The sequence below is a fragment of the Perna viridis genome, chromosome 5 (assembly GCF_037379345.1).
Source record: "Perna viridis isolate PV_CMFRI_1.1 ecotype Kerala chromosome 5, ASM3737934v1, whole genome shotgun sequence".
Classification (NCBI taxonomy): domain Eukaryota; kingdom Metazoa; phylum Mollusca; class Bivalvia; order Mytilida; family Mytilidae; genus Perna; species Perna viridis.
Window position 1 is genome coordinate 37931547 of NC_142449.1, and position 26454 is coordinate 37958000.

The 26454-nt window shown below is 32.7% G+C and overlaps 2 protein-coding genes across 2 annotated transcripts in view; both read left to right on the forward strand.

The window, feature by feature from the left end:
• Positions 1 to 8317, forward strand: part of LOC148617390 (ATP-dependent RNA helicase me31b-like) — a 58032-nt gene extending 49715 nt beyond the window's left edge. The window contains exons 11-12 of the mRNA XM_088584977.1: positions 1284 to 6118; positions 6535 to 8317. Coding sequence (XP_088441103.1) covers positions 1284 to 1422 — 139 coding nt within the window. The 3' untranslated portion in view covers positions 1423 to 6118; positions 6535 to 8317. The remainder of the gene's footprint in view (positions 1 to 1283; positions 6119 to 6534) is intronic.
• A 5312-nt stretch (positions 8318 to 13629) lies between these two features.
• LOC148617391 (large ribosomal subunit protein mL41-like) lies at positions 13630 to 22070 on the forward strand. Its single transcript, XM_088584979.1, has 3 exons — positions 13630 to 13924; positions 16867 to 16967; positions 21851 to 22070. The coding sequence occupies exons 1-3, from the start codon at positions 13723 to 13725 to the stop codon at positions 22025 to 22027; spliced, it is 480 nt and encodes a 159-aa protein (XP_088441105.1). The 5' UTR covers positions 13630 to 13722; the 3' UTR covers positions 22028 to 22070.
• Positions 22071 to 26454: the final 4384 nt, after the last annotated feature.

The following is a 26454-nucleotide window of genomic DNA, read 5'->3' on the forward strand; positions in this document are numbered from 1 at the left end:
CACTAGGTTCAGTCATACCATCGTTTTCATTTGATGGTATTGGAGTTGATGTAGGCCAATTCTGGCACACATTGTTATATGAACATGCCACAAACCTAAAAGAAAGCCATCAGTACAAGATAAACTAAAGTGTCAAGAGATAATACCACTTTATTTCTGTAGTTGCCATTATCTCGCACAAATTGCAACCTGGGTAGCCACACACACTTGGTTGGGCTGCAATGACTACTGGTATAAGGAATAGTAAAAGGCTAATTCAAAACACATTCAACCTTATGAAAGCAACTTCTTTATTGCTTTGATAAGTAAATTTATTGTTTTTATACACCTGTCATATATATACTTGTCTGTAAGTTTAATGGTTAATCACCTTCTGTTTGTCATCTACACTTTGTACAATGACTCCAAAACTTTTTAAGCTATTTAAATGATACTTTGGTCAATTGTTCATATTGATGGAAGAAGGCTGCATTTTAATTAACATTAATTTTGAACGTTTTTTACATTTAAAAAAAGGCTGGTGTCTTTTCTGTTTTCACGCTCTGACTTTAAAAAAAATGCCATGAAACTGAGGATATCTGTGGTTATAGACTCCCTTTTGTTTTCTGTAGAATTTTGATGTGAATTAATTTTTATTTTTTTTATTATTTTTTTTTTTTTGGTGCTTTTCAATAAAAACCAGGGTAGTTTTTCTGTTATTGTGCTCTAATTGAAAAACACTTTTTGCTAATGCCATGAAACTTTTGAGATATTCTTTTTATCCATTATCATTGGCTCCCTTTTATTTTTTTTATAAAATTTTGGTTTCATGGTTTGGAGTTTTGTTGGCACTTCTTCATAATATATTACAAATTGAAACATGTAAATTTGTCCGTGTGAGGTATTTGCCATTGCTATGTATCAATCATCTATGAATTATAAAAGTATTGAAAAGTTTTTGAGCTCAAAGTATTCAATGGTTTTGTAGGTCTAGCAAATATTGTCCAAAATGAACAAAACAGGGAGTTAGAAACACTTAATGTTTGGTATATCAGCCAATGAGCATATCCCATGCAGTCATTATGCAGCTCTTTGTTACATTGTTCATACTGACATAATACTGAAAAATATTGGCAATTTCCAATGAGTTGCCAAGTTATGTCAAACAACAGTGACCTGGCAGATACTTCCCCAACTGTAAATATTTTTATAACCCACAAATCATAACATAGAATATAGAACTTGAGTCTCAGAAAGTAACTAAATGACATTACATCATGAGTTTCATATTTTTGTCTTTTTAGGTTTTCACTGCACAAGATTGAGAATGAGCTTGGAACAGAAATCAAACCTATACCCAAAGTAATAGATAAGGCATTATATGTAGCTGAATATCACATGAGTGAGGCAGATGAAGAACAATTAAAGGGAAAAGAATCATAAGAAATCTCCCCATTTATCATTCATTGTCCATTATAATATGAAATAGCATGTGAAAAATTGCAGCCATTGTTAATTGAAAACAACATTGCTTTTAAATCATGTTGTTCAGATTTCAACCACTTTATTATTAATGAGAAAACTTTTTGTTGGTCAGTATTTTTGTCTACAAGTCTGCTGTTATGTTAGTCTTTGAATGTTGACAAATAATTTGTTTCCACGAAGTCTTAGTAACTATTATATATGAATGGCATTTGTACTTGCTTTTGTTGGCTCTTTTAAAGAAGAAACATGAAATATATTGAAAATGGAGAATTATTAAATAGAGCTAAATAGAAGAAGAAAATTGATTTTTAATTTTTTGACTGCTTTAAGCATGTTAAAAGATGTAAATTAAATGACAACAAGTGGAAGTGCAGTTACCAATTCATTTATAGCCAAACATTCTGGAAATATAATATTTAATTTGCGGGTGGGTAGTTTTCAGAAGTCGTGGCTGCAACATTGTATGCATTATGTATTGAAAGGGTTCTTCTATAGGGAAATTTGAATTCGAATAATAATTAGACCCACAATTTATCTTACCACCAAGTCATTCACAAAGGTTTTTTTTTGTATAAATATTCAGGATGTGTAGGTCCTGAAATCAAGCTGCACTACAATTTATAATTTCATTCTGATGAACACTAAAAGTGTTTCAAAATCATAGCATGTGATAACTAAATGTATCATAAAAACTTTTTGAGGAGATGTTATTTTTTGCGTTGTAATTTATACTTTATTTTTGTACAAAAAGATAAATTAGTGTAAAAACCAGAACTATGAAGGCACTTGGGAGTGGAGGAAATTATATTTCGTGCCTTTGGAGATATAGACTCTGTGTTCTGATGAAACCTTTTTAGAAAACATTGCACAGGTAGCACAAATAACAAAATGCAGTCAGCAGAAACTCAGGTATTAAATGTGTTTATACACAGCAAACTTTACTTTTCTGCTGTGAAAATAGTGGGCATTTGAGTAGAGTTTGTGGAAAGAACTCAACTTAAAAAGACCATTTGGAGAAAATGTTCATACTTCCAAGGATATGAAGAATTGTACATGGTTCATTTTACTATTAATTCAATAATCATCTGAAAAGACAGATAAAGCTTTGAATCTTTAGTGTGCCATGATTATATACTGCACAGACATGTTCAGGAGTGTGTAATTACCAATTCCTATAGAACGTTAGTGCTATTTAGTTGTGCTACTATATTATGTGCTGTCCAGATAGAGACTGGAGTTACCTTTTAAGGCAGCTTGATAACTGCAGCTCAAACATAGCTGTTAATACCTAGAGATTGGCAGAGAACACAACCCTGTGTAGACATTAAATCTGAACAAGAAATGGCCCAACCAAATGTATAGTGCTTATTCAGATAATGTTTTAATAAATGGTGCATAAAATGAACTAACTTAACACATTATCCAACTACTATGCAACTGTGCTAGCTTTATTAAGTAAAGGAAGATCAGTTTTTGTTTTAGTACAACAAAGGAACTAAAACATTGCACTGATAAGAAGTTCATCTGGTACCTGAAAGTATTCATATGGTAAAGTTCTGAATGGCTTATTCCTTACTCAAAAACTTAAGATACCTAATTATTGAAGTGTTATGGGTTTTGTCATGTCACTTTAGATACCAGTGTAAAACGTCCAAACTTGTAAAATAGCTAATGGTTGTGGCATAAAGTGTTCCAGTACCAAATGGCATCATTTCATCGTTTACATTTTCAATTCTGATTTCTTTGCAGACACCAAATTTTCCATTTTTCAAATGTCTTTCAAACATTCTTGCAATGCTGAATATTCAAAAGTGATCAGATTATTTTGCCAGTATCTGTTGAACACACAATTTGTTGTGGTTAAACAAGATTTGTATTCTGGAAACCTTACATGCCTCTGAACAAAAGGATTAGGTATTAAAATGTACAGTAAAGCTATATCTGTCATTGCCATTTTTTCAGTAAGTAAACCTTTCTTTTCAGAAATTTATTAGAATTCTGTTATGGTATAAATTCTGTAGTATAAGAGTGATGCTTTGCTTGTTCAGAGTGTTGGAGAACTCTGTCATGAAAATTATGAATTGAATGTAATGTGTTAAGTTTGTATTGTTTTTATTTGAAGTGAAGCTAAGACAGGGGTCACAAAATCAGGATGATAGGATTGTAATCAGGGTTAAAAGTTGTCAAATTTGGGGGTTATGTATGGTTACAAGTGGTACATAGATTGAAAAAAAAATAAATGTGAACATTTTGGTGCAAGGTTTTTTTGGTTTTTTTTTTTTTTGGTATAAATGAATTGGTGTTCCATGACATCTATGTATCTATGTGCGAGTTGCAGGCATGAATGTTGAGAAAGATTGTGTTGCCAGATTAAATGTCAGAAGTGTCCTGATCGGTTATGTGAGAAAGATATGTGAATATTTTTTTTTTCCTCCAAATTTTGTTGTAATTTATTAAGTAATAAGATATATGACTAAGTCAGTGCTATTGAAACCTTTCTTGTCTTATAATGGTTTTATATAGAGACAAGGGATTTATAATGAGCTTCAAAAGGTGCGGTACTATCATTATAAACTATCTGGATGTTTCAGAACTACTGCATATAGAGGGTAGAAGAAAATAGTCTTAAGAAAGAGTGAAACGAAATAAAATAAATGAAGAATGAGAGTTAAATATGTTAAATGATAATCAGAATTTCCCTGGATTATTAAAATTCTACCTTGTCTCTCATACATCACTATATAATACAGGTGGGTGCGAAGGCACTGCTTAATATCTATCTTTGATCTCATTTGGTCTTCAATACAGTTCAAGCTTATAAATGACCAATATGATTTTTTAAAGTTGTCTAATGACAAAAATGATACTGAAGCCTGTTAGTTCAGAAATGTGTTCAAATTTTGTAAAATCTCAAATTGATATCAGAAACAAATAGAGCCAATTTTCAGCCTTGTTGTTAGACGACTTTTATGAAAGTGATGTAATTAAACTGGAAAATGTTTCATTCATTAATAAAAAGGGCTTGAAAATTCTACATGCATCTGGACATTTGCACAAATAATGAACGAATCCAGTTTAGTTACATCATTTTACAATATTTTTAAAGCTTTATGACCCGAAAATAATACATTGATGATTCTGTAATGAACAGTTGTATAGTGCAAGTGGAAGGCTAGCTACACAAACATTCCACAGACATTTTCATGTCTGGGTCCATACTCATTTAAGTGAAATAATGATGAACAAGTTATGACAACTGCACATTGTAGGATTAAATCTATTATTTTATGAAAACAGTAGGATATGTATTATCTTCTGGCTAACAGAGGACTGTTTCTCTATCAGTAGACTCGCTGCTTCCTCTTGCTGGTGGAGAACTTTTCACTGCACATAAAGCTTTTATTTGTGGATTATGTACAAGGAATTATGTTACAAACATGTACGAAGTTCACATATTTTTTCTGAAAAAATTGTTGGTTGTGCCTTTATTTAACCACTATTTCTATCATAGGGACTAGTATACTGTTGAATGTATTGATTTTAGTTGGTAGCTGATTATCTATTAATTTGATACAGGCTGTTTTAAATCTTCAAATTCCATGTCAAAGTTTTGTTTTGGGTTTTTTTAAATGGAAAAATTATTTGAAGGGAATACTGATTTGTTCTTTTTAATTATTTTTTAAATCAAGAGGTAAATGTACTCGTATATCCTTGTATGTATGTCTATTGATAGAACTGCCATGTCTAGATTTGTCATCAGTGATGTCTTCAGAAAACTGTACCATTTAGACAATACTGGGTTTCTATTTTTGTATGAGGTTATTGCTAATAAGAAAAAGATGAAGTTGAAATGAACAAAAACGATGTTATTTATCATCACTTGGAAGACATTAATGACTACTCTAAATAAGGCAGTTCTTTATTTACACTGCACTTTTGGAACTTGTTGCAAAAGTGACTGTGTATAATGTTAGTGACCTAAGTCACTATTTTTATCAAACTTGACAGCTTCTATTGAATTTGGTTTGTACTAGAAATAATTAAGTTAGAGAAAGATTAGATAGCTCAAGTTTTATCTATTGTAGAAGATACCAATGTGTTGTGTATGAGGGTTGTGTAGGTATGCTGTCAAGTTTTAAGGAAGTTTGAAGTTTAATTGAACTAACCTTGCATGCCTTCTGAAGTTATGTCATGCTTGTGATGTTACTACAATTAGTCTTTTGACTTGCAAGGATTCTTTCATAGCTGTTGCCAATAATAAGTCTGAAAACCAGTGGATGATTTTAATTTCTGAAAGTTAACATTCATTTAGTAGTGACTTTCTATTGGATAAAGGCTTTGAAGTAAAGTTTAAATGGTAGCTTTAAATCACTTAGTAGTTTGAAATGCAAACTCAAGTGGTCAATCATTAAATTCTTAAGTTTACTCTATGGAAAGCTTGCATGATATGCTAGACTATCTGAACCAACTCTATAAGCGGTCATGTCATGATGAACTTCGCTTTAAACAAATTTTCCTGTGTTTCCGCTAACCCTACCGACCCTAATTTTTATACACTCGCAAACAAAGTTTGGGGGTATATAGGTCTCATCCTGTCTGTCCGTTAGTCCAAAATATTTTCTAAGCAGCTTGCAGGACATCCTCCCAAGTCAGGGTTTTTAGTCCACCCTCGCTCCCTCAAACCCCTGACATCACTCATTCATATTTAGTGGGTATCATCCAGCGCCATCTAGTGAGTTACCTAAATTTTACCCGGATCCAAAATCCAATCAAGTCACTCGTAATAGAAACTCTTCGATATAATTTTAAAAAATGGCTACATACACATAACGTCTTTTTTTTTCGCTAAAGACTCTAAACAGAATCTACAGTTATCATTTTGGTCATATTGAATCATTTGTGACATCTTACAACTATCAGTTACTCATATCAATGTTCACCTTTCCACAGACATTTTATGTCCAATTGATTTTCATTGGTGCTTCGCATCTGGAGAAGCAAGCAATCGGAATTTGCTGGACGATACCCGCAAAATATGAATGAGTGATGTCAGGGGTTTGAGGGAGCGAGGGTGGACTCAAAACCCTGACTTCGGAGGATGCTTGCAGGATTGTTATGAAACTTTGTAATATGACCATATGGAGATGTGAATACTTTAAGGAATTTATATTTAGACGAACATTGGAGAAATGGCTTCTGTTTGGACATTTTTCTACATTGCTTAGCCTTATGCATTGTCTTCAACTCCTCCTCGACGATTTGCAGGATTGTTACAAAACCTATTGGGGTGTTAAACTACCATTGGGATGTGCATATTGTCAGGAACTTGCATTGGAACAAAATTGTAGAAATGATGATGGTTGGAACTTCACATTTTTTTTCAGCAAAACTTTGTCCACAACTCCTTCTAAATAACTTCCATGATTGTTATGAAACTCTATAGTTATAGATTACCATATGGACATGTGCATATTATCAGGAATTAGTCATATTCTGTTATTGTCGTCAACAGAATATTAGTTCTGATTATTGTTTTGAGTTGGGTGTCTTAGAAATGGCAACAAATTGTGTATCAAAATGGCTTAGTCTATCCACCATAAAAATTGTGTCCAATATGAATGGTCCTAAGGGCTGAACCGGCCATCTGGGCATTAGTCCTGTTAGGGTCAGTGTCTAGTTTGTGCCAATTCCATGTTTTGAGATGCACTATCAAAGTCTGAATGTGTACAAGTCAAAAACTAAAAAAAAAAATAAAAGTTTTGCCTACTTACCAACCCTAGCTTTTTAGAGCATATTAGCAGAAACACAGATATTTTTTCCCTCGGCTTAAGATTAGCAAAGAGTAAGCTAAAAGAGATTTTTTTATAAGAGGACAGGCCTGACCATTCATGATTTTGTCTTTAGATAAGTATATAAGAGGTCTACTGTTGTATGGCATACCATTATAGTTGTATTTGGTGTTCGATACATGTAAATGAGATATAGTGCTTTCCATTATTGATCTCAGAATTGGGTTGTAATATCTATAATTTTCAATGGCTTTAAAAGTAATTGCATCTAAACTATTGTGATTTTCAGCTATCATTATTATATGAGGTTTTAGATTACACAGAAGGTTAAATTAACTTTTGGGAATATTTTTAAGGTAATTATAAATGCATGTACCTGGTATGTTTTTGGAATTTTTTGGGGGAAAGTATTTAAGTTGTGATGTTTTTAAATTGGATTTTAATTTTGAACTAATATTGTTTTGGCTTGTGAAGTAAAGATAAGACTTGAAAGAAAAAAAACTTAAAAATTTGGTCATCATATCTAAATTATTTTCTTTTTCTAAAAGGAAATGTTGAAGAAAAAAACAATGTTATATGTCGTGATTTTTACCTTGCAACTTAGGTATTTCCTTTCTTGTACATTGTTGATTTAAAAGACCATCGAAAGAAATTAATATTCTGTATTCAAAACTGATGGATTTTTATGACTAATGGACATATTCTTGTGTCATGTTATTAATATTATCACTATTGAGTTTAAACTGTTTCTGCTCACGAAATTGTTAAAGGCTTTAAATTTTTTGAGTTGCCATACAGTTCAGCAATTGTTTTTTATGAGTATATATTTGGGTAGATTGACAATTTGATGTTGACTACATATGGTTATTGGATAAAGAATAAATAGTGATTTGCACATCATCTAGAAATATATTTTGATAATGAGAATAAAAAATATTGGGTTGCTATATAGGGGAACTTGTTAAAACTTTTTGCTATTCTTAAAAATGTGAATTTTGATATCAGATTGCAATTAAACTCACGATGCATAATGTTGTTTCAGTCAATAAAGATTTTAAAGAACATTTTTTAAGTTAATTTGTGAATAAGCCCTGTGGAAAAGGATCTATAATATTGCAGTCATATTTTGTTTTGATGCTGTCGTTTCTGTGCAATTATTTTAGTTGCATCTTTTTTCTACGGAAAATGCAAATTTTAAGGAAAATATCCCAATTCGGAGACTGTCATTGGTCCGTGTGTTATGATACGCTTTCATGCATGTTACAGGTACGAGATCACAATTAATTCCCCATGACTTTTCGTTGTATACGAATATAGTTCCTTTTTTAGCTTACCTTGCCGAAGCCATGTGAGCTATTGCCATCACTTGGCGTCCATCGTCAACAATTTTTCAAAAATCTTCCTCTGACACTACTTCACCAATTGAAACCAAACTTGGTATGAATGTTCCTTGGGGTATCCTGCATAGAACCGATGTGGGGATTTTTGATCCGTCGAAAAACATGGCCGCCGTTACTAAAAATAGAACATAGGGGTCAGACAGCAGTTTTTCGCATAAAACGGTTAGGTTTAGCCAAATTCTGACTGGGATTGAAGTGTGCAGCATGATAAGATCTATCTGCGGTCAAATTTTCATTTTAATCTATTAAGCCATGTTGGAGTTGTTGCCCTTTTTCAACGTTTCTTTTTTGCTATTTTTTGTTATTTCTTTCAAAAATCTTCTCGGACACTACTGGACCAATTGGAACCAAACGTGGTATGAATGTTCCTTGGGGTATCCTGCATAGAACTGATGTGGGGATGTTTGATCCGTCGAAAAACATGGCTGCCGTTACCAGAAATAGAACATAAGGGTCAGACAATAGTTTTTCGCATGTATCTCCAAAACCGTTAGGTTAAGCCAAATTTAATAGTTGAAATGATCCTTATTTTTGAGACTTCAAAAGTCTTCAGGCATCAAATTTGTTAGACGCTTCCTTATAAGAGTTATTGCCCTTGACAGGGGAAAATGACAGTTTTTTTATTTTTTTATTTTCAGCCAATGTCTATGAGATTTATACTTTCATTTACTGAAATAATCCTTATGATAAGTCCTATCAAAGTTTTCTTGAGTCAAAGTTGTTGGACAACTTCTTGTTTAATTTATTGCCCTTGGATGGCAAAATTCAACAAGGTGAGCGATTCAGGCACCTGGGAGCCTCTTGTTTTTCATTCTGTAACATTATGTGGAAGTTGTGATTTGGTCCTATGGAAGGAGGTCAAAATTGAGGAGATTTGGCAGCAGTCTTTTTTCATGTCTCCGAAGCAAAGGTGCTAAAAATAAATGATGGTGAATTTTTCTGGCACTTATAGAAATCTGCGTTTATACATGTTTCCATATTGTTGAAGTTTTTTCGAGTTTGAAGCGGTGGAATTTGTTTATATATGTCAAAATGGATCTGTTGAAATGCACTACGAAAATAATTGTATTCTCGTACCTACACGAGTATTGTACGTTCATTATTTTACTTGTGAACCGGTCACATAAAATTCAGACACTGCCAATAATAATGTGATTCATGGTGAAGAAAAACCCACCAAACAAACGATTATTCATTTTGTTTTGATTCGTCAAATTAGTACTGTGTACTTCGCTGAATCGACCGCGATTTCGCGGGCATCCTATATGCTAGAAACCACTAATTCCACTTCCCATAGGCTTCTATGCAAATTTCACAATATTCAATGGCTTCTCTGGACTTTACCTTAAATTTAACCTGCAGAGGACTATATATCAGCATGATTCTACATATGTCGGCTCACAATCCTCAGAATGGCATGTGGGGTTTAGCAGACTTGCAGTGCAGTAGTGGTCACTGGAAGTGAAGTGTCTATAAATAGTATGGGAAATCCCAGTGTTTTCACAAGATAGGGGTATATTTAGAAATCATTATGGAGATTAGGCTTCACATCACAAGAAGTTAAATGCACCTATGAAATGTACAGAAATGTTTTTCCTTTCAGAAACTGTTTAATTTTTTTAAATAAGATGAGAACTTTTTTCACAGCACTATGAGGAACAGGGGTAATTTCTGCGTAGGACTATTTTTGCGTACGTTCCAAATGCTCATTGGTTGAATTGGTTGTCTGTAACCTCTAGTAAAATTAATGTAGAGTCACAAGTCCTTACCTCTCTGGAGAAGAGGTAGTTGTCCTTGTAGGGTACTTGCAAACCATGTTTCTGTACGTTCCTCCAGATGCATTGGGTATAGTAAAAGAAGCAGCCTTTGATGTTGATTCCTGAAATAGACAAAAAAACATACATTAAAGTTTATTGCTAGATAAATTTAAAGTCATAATAATTTACATTATTATAACAATTATTAATAATCATATTGGAAAATTCAAATTATGTATATTAATGATTAATTTGTTTTTGCTTCAGTACTCTCTGATACATTAGTTTTTATGAATTCTGAAACATTCTATAAAGATATAACAAACGAGAAATATTATCACAAGTCTGAAGAAGAGGTAGTTGTCCTTGTAGGGTACCTGCAAACCATATTTCTGTGCGTTCCTCAGATGCATTGTGTAAACGGGTTGACCTTTTCCTGGTAGTAGACTGTACACGAGTGGAAACATTACACCGTCAACCATGGCATGGAAAGTGTAGAGCTGGTAAAAGAAGAGTAGGGCAAGCATAAAATGTACCATCACCATAAACTGTGTCTGCTGCGGCAAGATGGGTAATGTTCTGTCGAGTACTGAAGAGTAGTATGCGTCCGTTTGTGTTGTCGTCGGCGAGTAGGGATTGCTGTCCCGTAGTGATCTTTGTCCACTCTCCCTGTAGTTGTAGGTTTGCTAGTGAAGTAGGTAGTGCGGGTAGTGTCTTGTGTCGCTGGTTGTAGAACTGGTCTTTACATGACTGGAAGGTGGGTATCTGTTGAACTAGTTTGAGTGTCGTCATTCCAACTGGTGAGACTAATTTTCAGTCTCTATCTTTTTGCCAATATTTCAACATTTTAAGTCTAACTTTTATTAATTTTTTACCATGAAAAAAAGTTATAAATTTGGCAAAAATAGCCCCACATTTCTCTAAAACACATTATAATTTTGCTGATAAAATGTTTATATCCAATGTTGAATCCCAAATTTACCTGTAAATTTAATTAGTCGATAATTACTAAAACAACAAAACCTACTAAAACCACATCCATTGTTCTCTGCATGTATGAATATCCAGAATATATATTTTTAAAATGTTGGAGTAGCCAGAAGACACCGGTTTATTCACGTTTCTCCAACATTTAATTATTAGACTAAAACAACATCAATTAAAGTTAGGGATTATGGAGTCCTCAAAAGGGTTTGATAGTTTAAATCTACCTGTATTTCACCTTTATTTAATACTTAATCGATTTTTTTGGTTTGTTTGATCACAGTATTGTTTTTATTTTTTGTTTTATTTCTGACTTTCTATTTTTATATATTGACGATGTAACCGAACATTGGATAGAGGGACAAGACAATCTCGTGTATCGCTTATAAACTGATGCTGAATATGTATATGAGGAAAATGCAAACTAAGTGGTTACAGAGTATTAAAAACTTTAGATGAATGTGGGCTATCAAATATTTGGTTAATGCAAAATGTTTTGAATATTGAATAGTTAAAATGCAAGGTAAAGCTATGTCTTACGTTGTGGACAAATTACAAGATCTAGTTTTAATTAGATTGATTGACTTGGCAAAAGGATTAATTCTTTAGCCGAATCGGTTTGTGGCTGGCTTGTCACCGAACGGTCCTGGGTTCGAACCTCGGTGGCGGAGTATAATGTTGTGAGTCAAATCATGCTCTCCCGTTACATTTGGCACCCAACTAAAAACCTACGGGGTTTGGTTAGCTATAGAGCTAGTGTTAGAGTCGTTCGTGGTACGAAGACTCTTATGGTGGGGGGAATGTGGCAGGACGGCCTACACGTGACGACTCTATTCGCTACACTGCTACATCGGATCAAATTGATACAAATTGAAAAAGATAATGTAAAGGTCTGAAAATTCCCAACGATGTTAGAACTGTCAATTATGCGATGCAAATTTTTGGTCGTTCCCTCCGCGGGACTCGAAGTCGTACTGCTGTGGCATCTATGGGAATACCGCCTGCACAAAGTCCAGTGCCCTAGACCACTCGGCCAGCTAGGCTATATAAAAATATAGCTTTCGCCGGCCAGGTCATTCCTCCTCGTAGGATTAATCTAGGACTGTAAGCTATATTTGACATTTTTATTATAATTTAGTGCTTTGAGAACACCCTCTTCTTCAGTATTTTCACCATAATTTTGTCATTATTAATCGATCAACACCGAAGCTTTTATCAATAAAAGAAAATAAAAACTAAGAACGAATTGTACGAATTTGATGGTACGAATTGGAGTTGGATCGAATCATCCACATATCTTTTAGGTCTCACTAACCACTTCTAACATTTCCATTACTTTACATGTTAAAAAAGTAATTTTCAAAGTCTCACTGTGAATTCCCAGGACAAAGGACATCTTAAAGTTGCATACCGTTGCGAAGCTTGGAAAAAAAGGCTTCCAAAATCATTATGCTAATGGTACGATGATAGTAGAAATTCTTCACAAAATTTACTTGAATAAATAATACTGAAAATCCACATTTTTACCTGTTCTGCTAACTGACAGCATGGAGGCAAATTACTCACACGTGTAAACAATATTCATACACTTTTGTAGTTAATTACATATATGATTTTAAAGTACACATTCTCAGCTTCATTTTTGACTACTTTTAATCATAATACACACACATAATGCACTTACAATGCATATGTCTAGGTTCAGTGTGTTTTTGGTACCAGTATCGTATTGCATATCCCTGAGCAGGTGCAAAACATGGATGCTATAAAAATATAGTGCATTTTCTTTTTGCCTCTCTACAAACTAATATTTTGTCAAAAGATATGAACAATGACTTATAAAATAGAGGAAACATCACACTGTAAGATGAAGAACTTTTTTAAAAGAAAATCTAACATAATATCATAAAAATGTTCCACTGAAAAGATTGGTTTGGTGTGTGCAAAACGAAAGTGAAAGTAGGGAAAATGGCTATTTATAGTTCGAGACTACTTTTCTGTCCGATCTTCGTGGACTCACCCTATTTACTTTACGGGAAATTATTTTTTCACATGTCCTTAGAAATGCTACATAAGTGAAAGTTTTATTGAATCAATTTACATATTTTAAAAAAAAATATCCTAAAAATATGCACTTCACTATAGAAGTCTATGGGAAAATTAATACGATACTGAGACCTAGTTTTGGTACTACATAGGGGGTGGCCATTTGACCCGGAAGTGGTTAGTGAGACCTTAGAACAACCAAAATGTTATTGAGTTGTCTCCCTTAGGATCCCCATATAAAGAAGGTCATAATCTCGGATTTTAGCAAATATTTAGTATAAAATGTCACTTATATTTAATAAGGGGATGTGGCAAGCATCACCACGGATTGCAAGAAGTATTTGTACGAGTTCATGTTTGTGCCAACGCCAGAAGAAAAAATCTCACGAACCTTTTGATCCAAGAGTACCGATTACAGCAAAACATGTCCACCAAAACAAGAAGTGGGGAAGCAAGATTATGGCTGAAAAGTTGGCTCTCCATGGTAAAACACTTGATTTTATGAACTGAGTTGTAGATTAGATTATTCAATCACAAAATTAATTTTACATGAAAAAAAAAGGAAAATGTTAATGTAGTCTGAATAAATTCCTCTGCACTGCAGCGCTCCTCTTTTTATTTGAATAGTGATTTTTCAGGTTGTGGTCAGAACAATGTAATGTGGGGTAGGCATTGCCTAAATCAGCGAGCACTGTGAGCTTAAACATACATGTAGTATGATGTACCATCTGTGCCTGACTCGTAAAAATATTGAAAGAGTTTTTTTCAATAAATAACATTTGAACAATTTTTTTCCCAAATTTCCAACCACATTCTCTCTAAATTGGTCAATACCTTTATAGCACTTTGCAATACTTTACATTTCTTATCCATTAAGGGCATCTCAAGCAAAATCCATTTCAGTTTTGGCCTGTCAGATCAATCTACAGATATCGGAAATATTACGGTAGTTCTGCACGAATGATGGGAATATTTTACACATATCGTGTGACATAAACAAAATTCAGACAAAAACTGCATATTCCAAACAAGAAAATGATTGCCTTTCCTATCTTAGTTATGCTTCGATTTTGATAATACAATCGGAGTTATATATTTTTCCAAGGCAGGTTAGGTTCTTGACAACAGCTACAGCGGAGAGACATGTACGTACATTGTACATCCACATGTTTCCCATTTTTAAAAACATAACATTCATTTCTTTGAATAAGTAACAAAAAAAAAAATAGAAAAAGACTTGAAAACTGTCAGAAAAGATTAAATATATTTTTACTGAAACGTAATCTTAACCTATATTTTTTTCATTTGTTTGATTGAAGGAAATGATGAACTTTCTCCATAAGGACAGTCACTTTTTGGTACTTCTGGGACATTACTTTGTTTTTTTGTTAGTGTATTGGGACCCTTAAAGGAACTTCAGAAAGTACACGTAATAACCGTAGAGCTCACACCGCTTCACGACGATGTACTATGCAAAAAGTTAGTAATTAAACGGTACTGCAGAGTATTGCAAAACAAGCCTTATAAGTGCTTCCAAGTTTTTAAGATGCAAATGTGTGAAATTTGTCAATGGTTTGAAAGATAAAAAAGAAAATATGAACAACAGCGATAAAAGCTGGCATTGTATACAATGTGGTATGCCAAACTTCAGCACTACCCAAAACTAAAAAGTGATCTTGATGCAGCAGCAAAATGGGAACAAGACTGTCTAATGGCCTTCCACCCTGATAAGTGCACTGTTTTCTTGGTCTCCAGTAAACAAAAAACCATCCAACATAGTTTTATTCTCCATAACCACAACCTAGAAGTTGTCACATCAGCTAAATATTTAGGTGTAATTATACAATCTAACTTAAAATGGGACAAGTACACTGATGACATCATTTCAAAAGCTAATAAAACACTCAAGATTTCTCAAAAGGAACTTAAAGACAAGCAACCAGCACACCAAAAGTCAAGCATACCAAGCCCTTGTATGCCCAAACTTAAGTATTCCTCCTCAGTTTTGGATCCTTATATCCAAGACGCTATTTCAAAAATAAATAAGGTTCAGAGGAGGGCTGCTAGGTACGCCAGTAATAACTACCACAACACTAGTAATCTGCCATGCTGAACACACTAAACTGGCCACAAGTACAAGAACGCAAGTTGTGTAGTCGCCTTGTAATGATGTTTGAGATCACACATCAATTTGTTGTTATTCCATTCAGCACAACTTTAATTCCATCAGACCCAAGAACCAGAAAACATCACTCTCTCACCTTCAGACATATCTACCCTCCTACCAGTAAGTACTAAGTATTCACCTAAACTTAGGTGGTTAACTGAAAAACTTAAAGAAGAAAAAAATACAATCTATCAAAGAAAGTACCTCCTAATCAGCATTAAAATGTTTGAATCTTACACCATGCCCAAGAGTTGGCACTACAGCAGTGTTAGAAACTGAATTTTTTGTCAACATAGACCCATCATAATTTTACATAGTCAGCACTGTACTCGAGCCAATTTCATCTGACACTTGTTTGATTTTACATAGACACAGTATGTAGGTCTACTTCTGATTTCTTTCACTGCTACAGCCTTATCATGTAAAAAGGATAGAAATTTCAACAACAAAAAAGAAATCTGCCATAGATATGGTATGTACATTGTAGATGCCCTAAAACATGAATGGTTTACAACCATTCTGTTGGAAGTGAGGTAATAATATTGTTAGAAATGATATGTATACAGGTAGGAATTGACACTCAGTGTGTGTTATAGGAATTCCTGTTTGTTCATCAATATGACAACATAGTGGTACATTTTCAACAATGTCAAGTATTATTTGATTCCTCATAGGCGAAGTGTAAAAAACATACATTTATTATATTAATTAATCTGAATTGTAACAATGGAAATGTAGGGGAAATGACCCAAGGTGAAACAACTTAGAAGGTGTCCAAAAAATCAATATCCAAGTAAAAAAAAAGGGAGGGTATTAAAATAAATGTCAGAAGAAATGTGGACTAATCAGTGTTCTGGGATTCATGATGAATCATGATGGGTAACATGGACATTTATTTTTAGTAAGACTGTCAGACTGTTTTATAGTGAATTCTCCTTCAAATGAAAGAATAATTGACATCACAATAAAAAATGTAATGTTTGATGTTAAGAGGTCACTCAAGGACAATTTTGGCCATTTGGAGCTGACTGTCATGTGATCTGTCTTATTCCAGAGCAAAGTTAGATGTAGTTATTTATAAATCAAATATGTTATATGTGTATGTACACAAATTATTATGGTATTTTTTTGTTGTTGTTTAAATTAATACTTTTCATGTCTTGACCTACGAGAATAAACAATCAAAAACTGTGTCAAACACTTGAGGACAAATAGACATCAATTGTATTGTTTAAAAAGTGATTTTTTTTTCTTTTCAGTTGTACAGCCAACTGGTTACATAAGTAAGAAGAATTTCAAGTTTGTAAACAAGAAAGAAATGATTCCAGAATTTATAGTTCCAGATCTCACTGATTGTCAAGTAAGAACTTACTCTTTTATGTTGGGTGTATTAAATGTAATTAATACTTGTGTAGTATGTATATGCTTCACATTAACACATACAGTAGTTAGATAACATAACCTCAACAAACTTTCAAATATTTCCAAGTTTCCTTGGAACAAAAACTCAAGATTGAGCAACACTGTTTATTTCTGTTTGTTCAGGCTCATTAACATGTATACAATTAGATTGATTGATGGATTGTAGTCAGATATGGGTCCGATTACTTTCAATGTAATTGATTTAATTACAAATACTTTGTCAAATGTATGATCAAATTAAATTAATGATTACTGCATTTCTGAAAGTAATTGAATAAAATAATGATTATATTAGAAAGTAATCATGATTACATCTGATTAAGATGAATTTGCAAATAACTATGAATTAATTGAAAGATTTGGGACATTTTGTTTTTGTTAATTGTATTTTTCGTAAGGCCTTAAATTCTTTGAATTAATAACAGGTAATATTATATTTTAAAGTATAGTAGATCATTAATCCTCACAAAATTTATTAAACCACCTAGATTTTTAAAATATATATAAGCTCAATATAATAATTTGTGACTTTCACTTGAATTTTTAAGAACCATTGCACTTGTTTCATATACAGTTACGCCCTTAGGGGTATTTGAATATAAAGGAAAATAGCCATAATACCCTTGGGTTTTATTTTTGTACTTCTTAAAAAAATTATTAAAACAATCGTAAAGGATCTTTTGATAGCTCTTACAAACATTTTTCATTAAAATAATTAGATTTTTTTACTTGTTGGTATAGAATTAACATTTAGTACACAAAAAAAACAAATGAAAAATTTACACAAAGAAGCATTCAATAATTAACAATCATTTTACTAATTTTTTGTTGTTGACATAATGTCTTATCCATAGATACCATTTGAGGCTTTAATATTTCCATTGTAATCATAGTGTAATCATAAAGTAATCAGAATTACAGGGTATTTTGAAAAGTAATTGATTAAATTAAATTACATGTAATCATATTTTTGGCTGATTAATGATTACAATGATTATGTGAAGAAATGTAATCAATTACAACTGATTAATGATTACAATTACACCATCTCTGATTGTAGTTTAACACCCTATGGGAAATATTTCATGCATTTCAGGATATGAACATGTTATCAATTATACAGACCCTACTTGCAATGTAGTAGTATTCAAAGGCACTGAGCTGGATATTTAATGTGCTCACAGAAGCAACAGTCTGCATGTCACCACAATCAGACATAATTTTCTGATTCTGAGCCAATCACCATCAACTTCATGCTGCATGCAAAAGAAGCAAGGCAGTTCTAAAAATGTATAAAGTACACACTTCAACCTCAGACCTGAAGCACTCAGGTTGAACCAAATGGTTCAGGCTCAAACCAAACAGGCCAGCCCAATTATATTCTTAATTCTAATATATTAAAATGGGAGTTACTATGATTGCCCAGACCATTCAGATTTCAAAAACAAATAAAGAACTGCAAGTTTCCTTGCAAACCTACCAATATTTGAATAATTTAGAGCAACTGACTCAATCATATCATAAAACTATGTCTCCCTAAAATTCTTTGTAATCAAGCATGTGAGCCATAAAGTGCTGATGTTTGGTTTTTGTGAACAGAGAGACCTATAACAAATAAAAAGAAAGACAACTCTGCCTTGACAAGAATACAATTGAAAAACTGTGGCAAAATCAAGAACTGGCTTGAACTGATGTTTAGTATAGGTACATGTAATTATATAACTGCTTATTTTAGGGATTGTTTTTAATTTTTGGCCAAGTTAAGCAAAATAACCATAATATATGAATTGTGGACCATTTGATGTCAATGATGTCACAATAGAGATCTTTCGTGGGTGTGCAACAAGCTTTAAACATTTTTGGTATACATTTGGACATTAGACCTTAATAGAATAGTTATGGTAGATTATGAGGAAAATCTTATGTATGTTAAAAACATTATGAAGCAATGGATTAGAAGAAATTTTACTGTAATAGGAAGAATAACACTAGTAAGACCACTTGTTATACCTGTATTGAATTATCTTATTGTCTCTCTGCAAAATCCTTCACAAACCATGATTTTTCAAATCAATGAGCTATTTTGTGATTTTGTTTTGAAACTCACCTACTCATAGAGTTAAGCAAGATGCTTTGATCTAACAAGGGGGAACTCAAGATGTTTGATATTAATTCCTTTATTCCAACATGAAGTCAGCATGTTAGAAGAATTTTCCAGAGAGATAAATAACTGCAAAAAATTTTTCATCCAGTCCAATATGGTTAGATTGGAAACAAATGTATTTTAAATCAGCATTGGTATGACTGTGGTATTCGTTATGTAAATTATATCCAGGTTGATCGAGCTGAAGATTGGCAAAGAAAATGTTTTACTGCAGCTGTCAGAGCTGCAGTAAAATATTATGACAATATCTGAAACAGATTGATTTACCCTTATATTACCATCTCATTTGAAAAAAAATAGAAGTGTTTAAAAGATTCGTATGAAGTATTAATAAAGAAGAACATACATATGTAGTACCAACAGGACAAAATAAATAGTGTAAAATCTTTAAATTTAGAAGGTAATTCATTGTATAATACATGTATATATAACATGTATAATGTCTTAGACTACCATTTTTAGTTACTAGAAATACTAAATTGCAATGGATTACGGTATAGAATAAATTATCATATTTTAACAACAAACAGATTTTTATTTAAAATAAAGATTACTGATAGCTCTTTGTGTGTGTGTTTTTTTTTTGTAAAGAAGATGAAACAAAAGAACATGTAATATGGAATTGTGAACATACTCAAAACTTCAAGACATTGATACTTGTTTTCATCTGGCAGTGTTAGTTTGCCTATAAGTAAAATTGAATTAAGTATTTTGAGATGTCTGAGAACTTTGAAAGGGAAATCCAGTTTATATACCTTCACCCCTTAGAAGAAGAATGGGTATACTGTTTAAGCTCTGTCAGTCATTCCATCCTTAAACAGAATTTTAGTAACATTTTTCTTAGGAACTACTGATCAAAGCCACTTGATATTAGGTATGCAGCCTCAGCTTGTGGTCCTTTAATGCGCTTATGGATTTTGGTCCTGTCAGACAACTACTTCCTGTTCAATTTTTGTTAATTTTGAAGAGTAATCAAGGGAACCAACATTCTAGTGGAAATCAAAAGAATATAATCCAGGGACAAAGACGCTAGACATGGAAAACAGACAAACACAACAAAGAACACTAAATAACCAAAATAATACATACAAAGTAACAAAAGTCAATGAGCAACTCGGACTCCACTAAAAACTGGGAGCTTGGACCAGGGGCACCGGTAGTGTAAGCGTCCTCTGGTTTTCGAACATATTTGATCAAATAAAATTTTTCTTAACATTTTTCTCATGAACTTCTGATCACAGACACTTGATATTTGGTATGCAGCCTCATCTAGTGGTCCTATACTGCCCTTACAGATTTTGGTCCTGTCAAATAACTACTTCCTGTTAATTGACTTGTGGAAGAATACATTTTTGTGGAAAAATGGGGTATACTCAGAGAGTAGTAGCTCACAGATCTCTTGTTTAATTTTATATGCCCGCAAATTTGTTTCGGTCATAAAATGGTATCACCCTGCGGTCTTTGTTGTAGGTATCCGTTGACTTAAATTTATTTACGATAACTTCTTGAAAACCTATCCAATCTTTTTCGAAAATCTAATGTATTGTCTCTACCAACATGACAAAGGGCCCTATCATTTTTGTAGGTTTTTGCCGCACCCCTTTTGGAAAGAATGGGCTTAGGGGTAAAATAAGGGATATCATTAGAATTCATAGAAAAAATTATATGGATTCCACAGAAAATCAATTTGTTATTGTTAATGTTCATACATAAGCTTCTGTGTCTGAAGTACAGCTTGTGTAAAAATCTTTCGAAAAACATCTGCTGTTGTAGATATATTGTTTTATATAAAAAAATAAAAAGCTTTGCTGAGAGCAGCACGATACGACCACAGCATGTGGAACTCTATTCCCTTTGGGCTGGTGTGGAGACACAACAACTGCTTTGGACACAGTATAGCACAAAATTTGAAATTCAATGAAATTTTTTTGAAATCAGACCGAAAATAAAAAAGTTAATTTTTTGGGGTGTGGCCTGTACAGATATCTGAAAATCTACTTGAAATTTTCATAAGGAATCCAATAAAAAAATTCAAAATCAAACCAAAAATTAAAAAGTTAATTTTTGGGGGTATGGCCCAATTTTGTACTCCTTTTATTCCAAACAGCTAAAGATAAGCAATCCTCAGGGAGTGAAGGTGGACTCAAAATCCTGACTTGGGAGGAAGAAGATAAGCCTACCCTGTCAAAAATTTTAAAACAGAATTTCAAAAGCAACACATTGACATCTGTATAAAAAATAATTGAACAACAATATAAAACATTGCTGACAATCATGGTGTAGGTTAAGATATGAAGGATACTGTGATCTGATTTTTTTCTCTCTTTTTTTTCAAATTTTTTTTTATCTCATTTTCTTTCAACTTCTAATATATATAATACTAAAATAAAACAGACACAATGTATTGATATGTGTATGTTGACTGTAATTGAAGTACATGTGTGTTTGTTGGACTTAGTAAAAACAAAGTTTCAAAACACTGACTTGTGTTAAATCTGTTGCTGGAATATATACCATTGACCAGGAAGTTCTATGACATCTACTTTTTTCTTGGTTTTTCTGTAAATTTACTTTTGAATGGTCTTGAATTGGTTGACAGTTGCTGATTTTACCTGTATAAATCTACTGTTAAAATTCCATTCCACTTGTAATTACAGTTGAAACCATATGTACCCTACAATATTGAAGCCAAAGAAGCTGCTGAAACTACACCAGAGATGCTGTTTGATGCTATATATACTGATAAAGTGCACCAGGATTATAAAAGTGGGAAAATATTCCAAAACTCGAGTATTGATGACATTGCCAAATTAGATTCATTGAAGAGAAGATGATCAAGTGATATATGGTTATTTGTAAAAATAAAGTCAAATTTTATATTGTCTTTATAGAGACAACTATGACTGAAATTCAGCATACTGTCGTTTCAAGAGTGACAAAACACAACCCATGTAAAAATTTTAGTTGAATAAGAAGTGGTTTTAATTATCAATTAATGAAAACTGTGTGCAAATTGTAATTTTGAACAAATTATAATTTGTATGAAAATTAATGAACATAATGTCTTAGCTGAAACAAAATTGAGTTCGTAAATGGTGCGGTCATAATGTATCCTTAATTCCATCTCTTCGGGAATTTTTTCCTGGATCTGTTCACACTCTCATTAACTGGTGGGTGCAGTTACTTATTTTGCAAGTATAAAGGTGGATTTTAAACTTCAAAATGCAAGTGCAAAATACCAAATGTCATGATTAATTCTCATTGTGGTGGTTGTTTGATATGCTCAAATAAGTAATTTTCAAAAATGGAATAGACATTTTTTTGTGAAATTGTGTGAATATGTTCTTTTCCATATTATAATAAGTTAGTGTTCATATTGGGGAGAATTTCTTCATTAAAAAAAACAAATGGATGAAAATTTATTACAATATTGTACCTTTTTTTTTGGGGGGGGGCAAAAATTATAAAATAATAATCTGGAACCTCCTTTCCAAAATCTCTGGATCAGTATGTATGATTTTGATTTAATTTCTTGATACATGTATGATTCTTTTATCAGTAGGACAACTTCGTGCAAGTTAATATTTGGCAGTTGTTAAAGGTTGGACATTTTGTGATCGTATTAAGCTTTGCACCAAGGAGCTTTCTGTTGCTCAAGTTCAGTAGACTTTTGGATAATTTGTCATCACCATCATTTGCACCTCTTTATGTAAAATGGCAAAGACAATTTCATAACTGGCATAGTAATTGATGCCTATAATGTAGATAGTTCAGATGATTATAATGTAGGAGATTTTTACGTCCACCCCATTAACCACTAATGAGTTTTGTTACCAACATTTAAAAAATTCACATTAAAAACACTTATAAACGATCTTTTGTGAATACAAAGGGAATATATACATCAGTACCAGATACACTTTTTGTAAGGGAATGACATTTGAAACCCACAAGAAAACCTAAAGATATTTTATTGAGACACATCTAGAAGAAAAAAAGACAGCAAGTGAGCTCATCCAATATTTTGAATTGGGTCATCTGTATAATTTTAAATGGTTAAAATCTTGACATATAAGTAGGACTTGCAAACGTGTCCGATAATAGTCCCACAATTTCCACAAACGTACACTTCATTGTTGTAATAAATATGCTACAAATAAACAACGTCAAATGTTCAAACGGGCGGGAGAGATTGCACAAAATTTAGCGATGTCATGCGTTCTAATGCATACAACAATAAATAAACGCATCAACAATAAGCGCTTAAGTTAATTCTAATTATGGCATACACATTCACGACTATCAGCAAGTATATAAGCGTCTGCATGTTTCAAGTGGAAAAACTTGGGCTTATTAACTCCGATGCTATGGGTAGTCTATGAGATATCCGTTTGCGCCAATTTTACGCCCTTTCTCGCCTATTTGGCGTCGTTTGCAACGCAGCTTTTTTGCGCCAGTGTTACATTTGTACCATTTATACACCTCAACTCGTTTGCGCCATAAATTAAGTATTGGATTGGGCCAGTTTTAATTTTTTTATTAAAAAGGTGAATGAAATAGAATGTCTTGTGAGCATGAAACAAAATATAGTCAACTTTGAACAACGAAGACGGGCGGGTCCAGGACAGTGCATAATGGACGTACGCCCCACACCCCTTCCCCCACACCCCACTTTTGAAAGAAAAAAAAACTAGCGTAATCTGCTAAATATTATATTGAATATGGCAATTTATCATATTCATTCGTTGAACATGTCATAATCTGGTTTCCTTTTATACTGATGCTCGTATTTACGCACCCCCTTCGTAAAATCCTGAACTACAAGAAATACAGTGCCGTTCTTTGTCCATTTTGAACAACTCGGAACATATGAACATTAATGCCAAACCGGATATTATTTCTGTTGCCTTTCTTTCACATTCTAATCTTCGTATTTGCTGCTCTTTTATTTCCTTGCGTTGGTGTCCTGTGTATGTTTTTAAGGTGCTTTAGGTACAACACACCAGTAGATATTGTAACGGGATAGCTATGATTATTTGTTGTTTATCTAACTATATAATCAAGATATTGTTTCTACGGTCCACTACTAACTAGAAATATTTGCCATGCATGAACTCTAGGTATTATTAATTGCTTTAAGTGTACAGGTCATTTTTTGCAAATGATTTCCCTTTCTGGTGCTTTTGAAACTATTTTAAAATGTTAATAGCTCAAATCATACCTTTCAAATATGTTATTGGCGCAAAAGGATATTTCACTGGCGTGTACAATTCCAATGCGCCAGACAAGTCCCTACTAAACAATCTAGGTTTAGTGTCAAACTGATGTACTAAGCAAAGAAAAAATTTTTAAAATTTATATATCAGCCCCTTGTTATGGTTTCTGTTTTCTTAAAACTATTTCGCGAATGATATATATTGGTATTAATGGTATAAAAAGTTGTTTATGTTTGTTGGTTTACGCCCTTAGAACACATTTCAGGTCTAAAGAATGATGAATTTGAAATATATATATATATATATGTACAACGTGTCAGAATTCGCTACACTGCTCCATTGATACAAATTGATACAGGTAAGATAACGTAAACTTATAGAAGGGTCTGAAAAATTCCCAACGATGTTAGAACTGTCAAATTTGTGGTCTAGGGCGCTGGATTAAGTGCAGGCGGTGTTGCCATAGATGTCACAGCGGTACGAGTTCGAATCCCGCGGAGGGAACGACCAAAAGTTTGCATCGCAAATTTGACAGTTCTAACATCGTTGGGAATTTTTCAGACCGACCTCTATATATATGGCAAACCAAAGTGGACAAAAATGAGCGTTTACTAATATTAAAAATTATTTTTTAATATTACAAATTCATTTTCTAATATTGCAAATTATATTTCTTTTATCACAAAACACTTTTTTAAGATTAAAAAAATCATTTTTTTTAATATTAAAAATTCAATTGAATTTCTAATATTAAAAAACGATTTTTTAATATAAGTAATTGATTTTCTAATATTAGAAAATGGATTTGTCGTATTGAGTTGCGATTTTTTAATATTAGAAAATCATTTTGTAATATTAAAAAATGTGACTGATTTTCTAATATTGCAAATTCATTTTCTAATATTATAAATTCAATTTGTAATATTACAAAATGTGTGATATTTTATAATATTACTAAATCAGGAATTTGTAATATTAGAAAATGAATTTCTAATATTAAAAAAATTTTTTCTAATATTAAAAAATCTTTTCTAATATTAAAAAAATGATTTTGTAATATTAAAAATTCATTTTCTAATATTACAAAATATTGATTTTTGTCCACTTTGGCTTGCCATATATATATATGTGTGTGTGTGTGTGTATTGTACTAGTCAGACACGTGCAATGTATATAGTGAAAATGCCAATGATAATATTATGTCGTCTCCACCTATCTCCAAAAAAAAGTCATAAAACGAACATAAACACTTTTGTAAATGGGACATGCTTGACTCATTTGTGAAAGTAACCGCGTCATAATAATATGTAAATTGTTTTGCAATTTGACGTCATCGGACACCTTTGTTTCTATGTCTATTTTAACCAACATTTTCATCTAAGAAAGGAAATAAACAAAAATAATTAATTTATGGACCAGACGATGTTATCATCAACATTTATACCCCCCAAACATAATAACTGTCCAAACTATTTTCTTAGGAGCTTGAAACGGTAGTCAAGGGAACCAAGTAGTCTAGCGGAAATCAAAAGGATGTAATCCAGGGACAAAGACCAGACATGGAAAACAGACAAACACTACAAAGAGCAAAAGTAACTAAAATAATACATACAAAGAATCGAATGAGCAACTCGTCCTCCTCTAAAAACTGGGAGCATGGACTAGGTGCACCGGTAGGGTAAGCGTACTCTGCTTTTCTAGAAACACCCGCCGAGTTGCTCATAAAAAGTCAATCCCGGGGTAGACGAAAGAGGAAATCAAAACTATGACACGTGGAACAAATCAGTTTTCATGGTGCGTGATTGAAGCGTTGTGAAACTGAGGGCTGTAATGTAACCTCATGAAGATGTACATAGTGAAGGGAATTAATATTTAAACAAAAATTGTAAAAATGATGACTGTTAAACTTAGGCAACTGTTTTGCATAACTTTGTCTCGTATGTTGCCCACAACTTCTCCTTAACGACTTGCAGGATTGTTATGAAACTTAATGGAGTGTTAGATTACTATATATAGATGTGCATATTGTCAGAAACTAATAGTTC

Coding starts and splice junctions, on each gene's coding strand:
- LOC148617391 (XM_088584979.1), top strand. CDS start 13,723: ATGTCACTTATATTTAATAAGGGGATGTGGCAAGCATCACCACGGATT. Junction 13,925..16,866: donor TGAAAAGTTGGCTCTCCATG/GTAAAACACTTG, acceptor TTTTCTTTTCAG/TTGTACAGCCAACTGGTTAC. Junction 16,968..21,850: donor CAGATCTCACTGATTGTCAA/GTAAGAACTTAC, acceptor TTGTAATTACAG/TTGAAACCATATGTACCCTA.